Genomic DNA, 10,284 nt, shown 5'->3' with positions numbered 1-10,284 from the left:
GCACTTGGTGTTCGTGTTTCGCTGCGGGTTTCGCTTGTTACTCTTGGTGGTTGTCGCCACCTAGACGGCTTGGAGCAGCAAGGATCGTTGAGCGGAGGGAGGTGATTGTCTCCGGCTCCGATCGTGGTGATTGTGAGGGGTTCTTGACCTTTCCCCGGCGGAGAGCCAAAAGGTACTCTAGTGGATTGCTCGTGGCTTGTGTGATCCTCATCTTGTGTTGGTTGTGTGGCACCCTATTGAGGGTTTGGCGTGTGAAGCCAATTAGCGCGTGAACCTCCAAGTGAGTGAATCGCCACAACGAGGAGTAGCTTGCCGGCAAGCAAGTGAACCTCAGTAAAAATCATTGTGTTCATCCTTTGATTCTGAGGTGATTGGTCTTCATTGTTATTCATCCTTGTGATTGATTGGTTCACTCCTCAACACGGCGGTATAACTATCTTGATCACTCTCTTTACTTTACCGCAAACTAGTTGACAAGCTCTTTAGTGTAGCTAGTTGTGAGAGCTTGCGTGCTTGGTTAGTGTGGCTCTTTAGTTAGTCTTTGAGAGCATACTAGCATAGGGTAGTGTCATAGCTCTTGTGTGAATCAACACTATCTAAACTAGAATTGTGGTAGGTGGCTTGCATTTTAAGTAGGCTAGCGCAACACTTGCTTCGCCTCGTAATTGTCTAACCAGTTTGTTAAGTGTTGTTGTAGAAATTTTATTAGGCTATTCACCCCCCTCTAGCCATTAGGACCTTTCATAGGACAAACTCCAAATCGGTAGCAGCTCGGGCCTTTGCCCTCTCCTCTAGGCGAATCTCCTCAAAAAGTTGCTCGTGTGAAGGCTTGATGATGTTCTTGGAGTTGTTTGGATCTATACGAGCGTCGATCATCTTAGTAGATATATATGCCTTGCTTTCTTTCCCGACAGATTGCCAAAAAGTATGTTGACACTAAATCTGTTCAACATATAGGTAGGGGCTAGATCGCTTGAGGCCACACATGACATATGTACACAATGAAGGTAGGTCTAGATGACGAGGTCAACTAGTAGGTTGACGAGGCCGATTTGACGCTTGTTCGTCTTTGCCCAAAAAATCCATGAATGCCTTCCAAAAAGACCCGTCACGGAGACACACAATGAGGGTACTCTAGGATCGCCAAGATCACCAAGAACGCCTATAAATCTCATTGAAAGAAGTGTTGGACAACAAGGGTTTGGAACAGATTAAGTTTAGAGGTAAAAGGTAAAGATAGATGCGATTTTGACAATTGGATAGATAGATCTCTCAATCCATGGTGATCCTCTCTTATAAATATGGAGAGCGGTCTTATCCTAGTAGGAAACTTATTCCACACCAGGTTTACAAGTTTTTCGTGAGATAAGACCGACTTTAAAGGAAAACATGATTTGTGGCTTAGACTGCCAAAACCGGCTCAGGACAGTTTCTAAAACTGGTTTAGGCCGGTTTTTATTGGCCATTATGGATGCCCGGGCGAAACCTATCTAGACTGATTTATCTAATTGGCGACACCTTCTTAGCCTAAACGGGTTTCCCAGAGAGTTTACTAATGTACTTAGTTTAATCCAAATTTAATCATTTTTGCTCGCACATGATTTCTCTAGTCCATCAAATTTTTTGATCGTGTTTTAGCCGCCAACAATAGGCAATGTTTTTTCATTACATGGATACACACTTCCCGCCACTGCCACACATAGACGAATGTGTGCCAAACCATACATAAACCATAAAAAAAGTTAACTCAATCTAAACTGTTCTAACTAGAAATGAATGTTTCGGTATGTTTGGTTTGAGAAATGAGTTAGTCCATCATTTACTCATCCTCACCTTTTGTGTTTTGGTTTGTAGAATAGAAAATGAATTGATGCATCTCACTAAATTCCTCACAAACTAATAATTAGTACTAGTGTGGGGAATCAAATCATTCCACCAAATTTGAGAAATAAAATTATGAATTTAAAATGGTTCGATTCTTCAAACCAAAAACACCTTTAAGTTTATGAGTTGACTCAACACCGTATTAAAAGAAACTAAAATAGTGTAAAATTCATTAATTCTACATTCTATGGTCGAAATCAACTAATATTCATTTCTAGAAATCAACCGTTGAGACATTCATTTCTTGTGAAAATCATTATAATTCTCATAGAAATGGTCAACTAAAATGGTATATAAAATTCATTAATTGTATATTTCTGTGGGAGAAATCAACTAAAATAATGGCATTGCCACAAGAATTACCCGACAAAAAAACACCGAAAAAACATAGCACTCACTCGTGTACGTTATGGCCACTAGCCCACTAGCACGTGGATGATGGCAGCTAAAATCGCATCACCATGTTTGTTCTCGCTACAGACCGTTTCACCATGTTTGTTTTAGCTAGAGACCGTTCATTTCAGGGCCTAGATTTCGTAATCCCTACTTGACAAATGACCAACTTTTCTTCCGCAGATAGATTCCACGATCGAACAACGATCCACTCAAGTCCAACTTTTACCGGATCTGGGCACACAAATTAACCCACTAAGCCACTGTGTCGTATGGAAGCGAAAGAAAGAGAGAGAGACAACACGAAGTAGAACCCAAGTTGCCAAACAACCATTTCGGACATATGCTTTGAGCTGTAGGCCCCGAAAAAGCAAGCTGAAAAAGACGGGTTATAAGAGAAGTGAACAGGGCTGTACAATTCAATCGCATGTTGTTCTTTCCAAACTCGATTTTGGAAAATATAGATTGTTGAAACGATGTATGTATGTGACCGATTAAGCATCGAGCCACGAATTTCTCCACGGCTTGGGTCTCTCAATTCTCTAGCCTCACAAAAGCAAGTCACGCACGCCGGACCACACCACCAAGAGTGAAGAGTCCAAGACCGTGCCGGCACAGCACAGGCAGGCTTCCGTGGCCCAAGGCCCAGTACGACCCGGGCGGTGCTCTGGTCGCTTCCACTCGGTGCGTGCCGCGGTGTCCTCCCCCGGGGCGGGGGCGCGGATCCGGTCGCGTCCGACTCAGCCCCCACGTCCCCACCACCTCCCACCCACTGACATGCGGGCCCGGAGGCCCACCCCACCCACCACCTGTACTACCCAGCACCCCCGCCCTCTCCACCGAATGACTACTTGTCCTTACACTGGCACCACCGCGGCCCACCGTAAACGCCTACGCGCCCACCGTAAACGCACCCACCCAAAAAGCGCCGTCCGCGTGTCGATCCAGCCGGGCCCCGCAGCGGTTCCCGCCAACCGCGTGGCGCCACGTCTGAGGGCGGGGGGTGCTTCGCGTACACGGGGACGGGACGGAGGGCACCGAACCCTAGCAAAGCAGGCGCTTTTTGCTCCTCCCTCCCCTCCCAACGCAGCGCAGCGACTGCTGCTGCTGCTTGCCTGCTTCCCCACACCGCCCCCCCGGTAGGCTCACCGCCGGCGACGCGCACGCGTCCCACCACACCCAAACCGACCGCCACCGCTGCTCGCTTCCGCCCGGGACCAGCGGGGGGAAGGAGCCTCCAGATCTCAGCACCCGCGCCCGCGCAGACCCTCATGGCGTCGTCCTCCGACGAGCAGCCCAAGCCGCCGGAGCCGCCCGCCGCCGCCGCCGTGGTCGCCGCCACCGCCGCCTCCGTGCCGCTGCAGACACACGCCGAGTGGGCCGCCTCGCTCCAGGCCTACTACGCCGCCGCGGGGCACCACCCCTACGCCTGGCCGGCGCAGGTGAGGTTCTGGCCCTTTGGGCGCGGGGAGGGGAAAGAGGTGGTGACTCCGGGTTCTGACTAGGGTTTCCTTGCTTGCTTCTCCTCCGATTTTCAGCACCTCATGGCGGCGGCCGCGGCGGGGGCGCCCTTCGGCACGCCGGTGCCGTTCCCCGTCTACCACCCAGGCGCCGCCGCGGCGTACTACGCGCACGTGTCCATGGCCGCGGTGAGTGTCCCTCCTCATCTCGTGCTGCCCCTCCGAGAGAATTGGGCCTCGATTTGAAAGGGTTTAGGTGTGAATTTGCTCCTCTGCTGCTATGCAGGGCGTGCCTTACTCGACGAGCGAAGCTGTCCCCGCGGTGGTGCCGGCGGCTCCTCTACCGGAAGGGAAATGCAAGGGGAAGGGCGGGGGCGCGTCGCCTGAGAAGGGCAGCTCCGGGGCGCCCTCTGGCGAGGACGCCTCCAGGAGGTACCGGCTTTCACTATTGCCTTGTCAGCGCTGCAGTTTTAAATTTCTTTTCTTCCCCTTTCCTTTTTCTGGCTAAATTTCAGTTCGAATTCTGTTGCGTGTGTAGTGGTGACAGCGGCAGCGACGAGTCGTCAGAGACTAGAGATGATGACACTGACCATAAGGTACCAAACAACTTGCTGTGCCACAGGGGACTATTTTTAAATTCCATGTTTTTCCTGTAATTAGCTGGCTTTCTGTGGTTCATGTTTGTTCTCCTCAGGATTCATCTGCGCCCAAGAAGAGGAAATCTGGTAACACATCGGCTGAAGGTTAGTGTTTATTTCATCTTTGGCCTTTTTCATCCGAAAGGAGTGAGCAATTAAAGATTGGTGTGATGCTAGGTGAGCCGTCTCAAGCTGCTGTTGTGCGCTATGCTGCGGTTGAGTCGCCATATCCCGCAAAAGGAAGGTCTGCCTCGAAGCTTCCGGTGTCTGCACCTGGGCGGGCGACGCTTCCTAGTGCCACCCCGAATCTAAACATTGGGATGGACATTTGGAATGCTTCTCCGGCCTTGGCTGTTCCTGCAGTGCAGGGGGAAGCGAATCCTGGGCTGGCACTTACCCGACGTGATGGCGTTACTCAACTGGTATGGACTTCCTTTGCTGAATCTTAGCCTCATCTTGAAATTGATTTATTATGTGCATAATTCCTATAGGATATCTGTTGATTCATGATTTTTTTGTCTTATGCAAAGTTACAGATCATAATTGTGCCTTATTCAGACCTATTTCTTTGATCAAAGTTTCTTACTTCTTCAGGATGAACGTGAATTGAAGAGGGAGAGGCGAAAACAATCTAACAGGGAGTCTGCAAGGAGATCTAGGTTACGCAAGCAGGTAGTACTGGAATCAGTACATCCTCATTTCCTGCAGAACGCCATGGAGAGAATTATTTCATTATATATATTTTTTGTTTCTTCGTGTACAATCTGCACATACAAGTTTCTGTCAACCTGGTGAACATCTGTTTTCATGGTAATTCAAGACAAGGGGACTAGAGGATAATATTGGCATATTGCAATTTGGAGCCAAAATTTCCCAAAATTAGTTGTATCCTGGTTGTCCTACCAAGATTTAATTAGAGTCATGAAAGATCTTCAAAATTCATTGATTTTGGGTTAACTGGTACTAGTCTATTTTAAATAAAATAATGTGCTTGCTTGGCCTCTGGATCTGGGAATTGTTTTCGACAAGGAAATGGTACCTAAACCTATGGGTGCTGCATCATGATTCATAACCCAGAAAACATTTTGTGGTTCTCTGACAGAGCTGCCACATGTCATTTATTAATTACCAGTTTTACAAAAGCGCAGATGCTGATTGACTAATTGAGGTAGCAAAGATTAATGAGAAGTCCTGAAATGATAGAACATGCCTAGTCTTGTCTTTCAGTAATGATGGGTGCAAGCTTCATATGTTTCAGTTTATTCTGTGTACCAAATGCTTCATAGTAGCTTCAAACTTACTAGCTAAAATTTGTTTTTGTGTACCAACCACCTTTTCGATTCAAAACTAGCATGATGAACCAAATTTGTTAAGACTTCTCAGTTCATTATTCACTGCATCAGAGAGCATAAATGAATTACAGAGCAAATGGGGAAGTACATATTATGCGTTATTCCTTTCACATCACTGTCAGCTCATGAAAGCAGGGATCTATGTGTTAAATCAAAGGATGATGATCTAAGAGGAGAGACAGAATTAATCCTATGGGTGGGAGGGATCTGCTGTCACAATTAAGAATCTACAATCCACTAAAAAACATTTATTCATGCAATTGGGAAAGAAGTAAAGAACACTAAACAAATGCTAGAGTTGGTGAACTGAAACAGAATGAAGTTTTTACCTTGACGTTAAAAAATTATTTCTGGCTCAGGGCATGCTTTTCCTTTTAACGTATTAAGAATGCTTATCTGTGTAAATTCGTATAGGCAACCAAAAGCATGGAAATATGTTGACACATACAGTGAAACAAATAATAAGAGCAGTGTATTAATTGAAAACTAAAGAATATTGATGTTTGGAGCCCCTAATCTTAGCTGCTTTCTTTGATGTTCATTATGTAAGTGATATGTTTCCAATAGCAATAGGCGTGCAAAAAGAGAGAGAAATATTCATCTGACTGCATCATTTTTGGTCCTTTTTATACATTGTTTGCTATGTATTTTCTGCTCTCTCTAATTCAGTTGGTTGCTATAATGCCCCAAAACTTTGAAAAACAAAACCAAAGATTGTGAATGGTGCTTTCCTGTGAGTAACAATTGAAAATAGGGAAAAGCTAGCAGTGATTATTTGCTAATTTCATTTTGAGCCTCAACTGTCATCGATAAATAATCTGGTTTTCCTCTTCATTTCATGCTGTTGACCGAGTTCTTGATGACATGCATTTCAATTAAACTATGTTGTTGATCCACAACTGGACGACTTGAGTGTTCTTATGGCTGCCCACTGATCTGAAGTTTACTCATTTGTTAAATAGTATCGAAAGCACAGTATTAGCTTTTAGCTTCAAGATATCGATTCGATACGTTTATCAACGAGCTAAAGTTTCTAGTTGAGCCAACCGTGTGACCTTCATGCAAAATTTCCAATTTACATGGTTCGGATCGCAAGGTGGGGCTAGAACATATAATGTGGAATTAGGTATGTAATCCATGCCTACCATTTAGCGGCTACTGTCCCCCGGATACACATATAACGGTTTATATAGTATATGTCAATTGTGGAGCAAAACTTGAATAGTGGAATGTACAAGAAATATGGAAATGTTGATTCCTTACTTGTTGCGTACATATACCTTGTAGTAAACTCATATTCTTTTCTTCTTTATATATTTTCAAAATATATGCTTATGATTATGAAAAAATGTTCACACCTACCATGTCTTGTTTTTCAGCAAGAGTGTGAGGAACTAGCAAGGAAGGTAGCTGACCTAACAACTGAGAATAGTTCTCTCAGAGCAGAACTTGACAACCTCAAGAAGGCTTGCCAAGACATGGAAGCAGAAAATTCACGTCTATTGGTGAGCACAATGAGCTTTGCTATCCTTTTTCATCATCACTTGGCGATGCTACTTCTTTCACATAATTTCTTGTCATGTCAACATTATCTAACCTTAACATACTTGCTAGGGTGGAATGGCTCACTCCCAGGGACCAAGTGTCACAACCACATTGGGAATGAGCATCGACCCACCAAAGGTGCAGCATCATGACGATGAGGGCCAGCTCCACAAGAAATCTAGTAATAACAGCAACGGGAACTATGCGGGAGGCAGCCACAAACCGGAGGCTAACACTAGGTGAGAGACAGGTGATGAGGAAAGTGACAAAGATGAGATGAGGTGTTTCTTATCTAACCACAACACCCATCATCAATCAGTGTTTTTTCTTAGCAAAGCTGTCGTTTAGTCCTCACAGCCCGCCGGGGCCATGTAGAGTCGCCCCACTGCAGCCATGTATTATTTATGGCTCGTCGCGGTGTGCTTTGTGTTTTTGTGTGTTGTGTAAACCTATTGATGTAGCTATTGTAACAAACCTAGAGAGCCTAGAGTTTTAATGTTTGCTAACTCCTGATGAGGGATGTAACCGGCCAATTGGGTGCCTGATCGATGGTTAGATGAAATGCGAGCAAATATCATTTGATAGCCTGCCTCGCTTTGTTGTTTGGATGGTTGCAACTTTGTGGGAGATATTTTTATATGGGTTATTGAAAGTTTGATGTTGTGGTGAATTACTTTCATAATTGCCTTGCATCATTGCACAATCTTGCAATGTAGATGCAGTGGCACACTTTTATCATAAACGAAGAGTAGAAGTGTAGAACTGTGCTGGCTGCAACTAGCAATGACCGGGATCATGTCCTTAACATGCCTGGTGCCTCGTCCTGGAAGGCTGGAACCTTAACTATATCTAGAAAAGTTGAAAGTAATCCTGCCCTCTGCAAATTGACAGAATGTCTAGCAATTTGTCATTGCTTTATGATGGCATGACAAATCTTTCTGATCTTGCATAGTGGGCAACTTGTGGCTTGTGATAATCCGTGGTAATAAGGAATCATGCCCAGAAAATCTTCGCTTTGCAAACTTGGATCACACTATACAAGTACGCAGCTGCTAGAAACTTCAAAGCTGTTATTCTCCATGGACTGACAATCAGAATATTTTTCCCCCTGCAGTGTTCATTCCTTTGTTATTATCTCTCAATCTTTCCTGCAACGTTTCTCATCGCAAATTTTCCGTTACAATGGATCACGCCTCGATGATAACCATTGGACTCGGCATTTGGTTCCTTTTACTTCTCACAACATTCACCGTGTCCTCGCAGCTCACAAGTATAGGCATAGCTATGTTGTTGTGGCATACTTAACGAACCTACCAACACATACTCAAGATCTCAACGCTTCTGTTTGTTTCAGCCCACGCGTAATCAACTCGCGCCGTTATCTGATACCGTACTATACAAAGTCGATACCTCCCCCACCCCAGCGCAATCGAATACCAGTCTATACCGATTAGAAAAACAGAAGCGAATCCACCGTCGGGGTAGCAGAGGAGCCCGCCGTCGAGTGGTCGAGGAAGCCGAGGAGCTCGGCCTGGCTCCACCCCCTGCACGGGCTGGCACTCGAACGCCCAGATCCGGCCTCCTCCTCGTCAACGCGAGCCGGCGGGCATCATCGTGGTTCTCCAACACATTCTCCCAGGCCCCGCTACAGATCTGCCCGCGTCGTGGTTCCCGCACCCGGCCTGGCCGTCCTCCCCTGCCATGAGCTCGCAGACGTCGATGACCGGGAGGTACCAGTGGAGCGCAGAAGCTGGCGATGTATGGCCACGCCGCGGAGGCTGGGGTCAACGGCGAAGGAGTGGAGAATTGATTTCGTGCTTTTTGCCTGAATCTGCTGTTCTTGTTCAGTTTGTTACCGTTACAAAAGGCCAACCAAACAAATCAAGTAATGGCTTCCATTGTTTACGTTACCACTGTTTTTCCATTCCCTTTGCGTTTGCGTTTCCTTCGGTTTGGACTGGCCGATGCTGATTTATTGAGAGAGAAAAATACTGTTAGATGGCTGATTTGGGTTGGCTGAAATCAACAAGCGAACATACTAGCTCAACCAAACAGCATGTAAGACGCATGCAATGATTTTGCCAATCACTACGAGTAGAGTGTTTGTGCATGTAAGTGCATCCATACTGTCACTAGGCCAAAATGGCAAGGCTGAAATGGATATATACATACATGACAAAGAGTTAAAAACAGAACCTGTGCGCATTTGATATCTGCCATTTTTTAAAAGATTGTGAAACATGCTTTTATTCTCAGTAGACCACAGTAAGATAATTTTGTCTTAGTGTTTTACCTTTTTCTTGTTAAATTTCATTTCCCATTTCAAATCTTCAATGCTCTGCTGCTACTTTCCCTTCTTATAAAACGGTCCGCGTCTGATCGGGGGCACCCAACCGCTCCATGGTTGGTGGGCCCCGTCGCACAGCGCCATAAAAAGAGAGGTGGGGGCCGGGGCACTAAGCACGAGAATCACCTGAGCCGCCAGACGCCCCAACTACAACCCATAAACCCTAAGCCGATCTAGTGAGGGGGTGTTGCCAGCGACGGGAAAACCTCCACCGACCACCACCGCCACTGCGTCCGCGACTTCACCGCCGGACCTCACCGCGCCATCGACAAGCACCCCATGGCAAGCTCGTCTTCTACGAAGACGGCCGATGGTTTGCACCTCGGCATCCCCTCTCTCTCTCTGTTTCTTGCACTAGCATGTTCTAGGGTTTGCTATTCAATCAGATGTCAGTATGTATACTAGATCTATGGCTAGATGATCCTATCAAGTCTATCAATGGTATCAATCGCCTAACTAGGCGTAGATCTAGCTCATCGAGGTAGAAAACTGAGTAGAAGAGTAGGAGGGGATTCAATTTGAAGAAACGGATCAAACCCCAACCTGAAACCCTAACCCTAACCCTAGAGTAAGGACGAAGGAGGGGAGGACCTACCCGAACCCTCCGCCACGTGTCACCACCGCCGCCGCGCGGGTAGAATCCCACCGCCGCGCGGGAAGGAGCT

The 10,284-nt window shown here is 46.2% G+C and overlaps 1 protein-coding gene across 2 annotated transcripts; it reads left to right on the top strand.

Moving 5' to 3' along the window:
• The first annotated feature begins 3,346 nt into the window (after positions 1 to 3,346).
• LOC136541569 (DNA-binding protein EMBP-1-like) lies at positions 3,347 to 7,878 on the top strand. Of its 2 annotated transcripts, none has more exons than XM_066533502.1 (9): positions 3,347 to 3,719; positions 3,816 to 3,926; positions 4,024 to 4,169; positions 4,276 to 4,333; positions 4,432 to 4,480; positions 4,553 to 4,797; positions 4,970 to 5,047; positions 7,107 to 7,232; positions 7,363 to 7,878. In XM_066533502.1, exons 1-9 carry the CDS (start codon positions 3,549 to 3,551, stop codon positions 7,513 to 7,515), a joined length of 1,137 nt encoding a protein of 378 aa, XP_066389599.1. In that variant the 5' UTR covers positions 3,347 to 3,548; the 3' UTR covers positions 7,516 to 7,878. The 2 variants fall into 2 exon arrangements, with proteins under 2 accessions (XP_066389599.1, XP_066389598.1); XM_066533501.1 differs by having other exon boundaries at positions 3,348 to 3,719; positions 7,342 to 7,878.
• The last annotated feature ends 2,406 nt before the right edge of the window (positions 7,879 to 10,284 follow it).

This window comes from Miscanthus floridulus, chromosome 3, assembly GCF_019320115.1.
Source record: "Miscanthus floridulus cultivar M001 chromosome 3, ASM1932011v1, whole genome shotgun sequence".
NCBI classification, from domain to species: domain Eukaryota; kingdom Viridiplantae; phylum Streptophyta; class Magnoliopsida; order Poales; family Poaceae; genus Miscanthus; species Miscanthus floridulus.
Note: the sequence above shows the minus strand (reverse complement) of the source record. Positions and strands in the feature narration are given on the sequence as shown.

What these genes read in the sequence shown, in the direction of transcription:
- LOC136541569 (XM_066533501.1), top strand. Translation starts at nt 3,549, where the DNA reads ATGGCGTCGTCCTCCGACGAGCAGCCCAAGCCGCCGGAGCCGCCCGCC. An exon ending in CGCACGTGTCCATGGCCGCG is followed by an intron (nt 3,927 to 4,023) that starts GTGAGTGTCCCT and finishes GCTGCTATGCAG; the next exon opens with GGCGTGCCTTACTCGACGAG. An exon ending in GTGATGGCGTTACTCAACTG is followed by an intron (nt 4,798 to 4,969) that starts GTATGGACTTCC and finishes TTACTTCTTCAG; the next exon opens with GATGAACGTGAATTGAAGAG.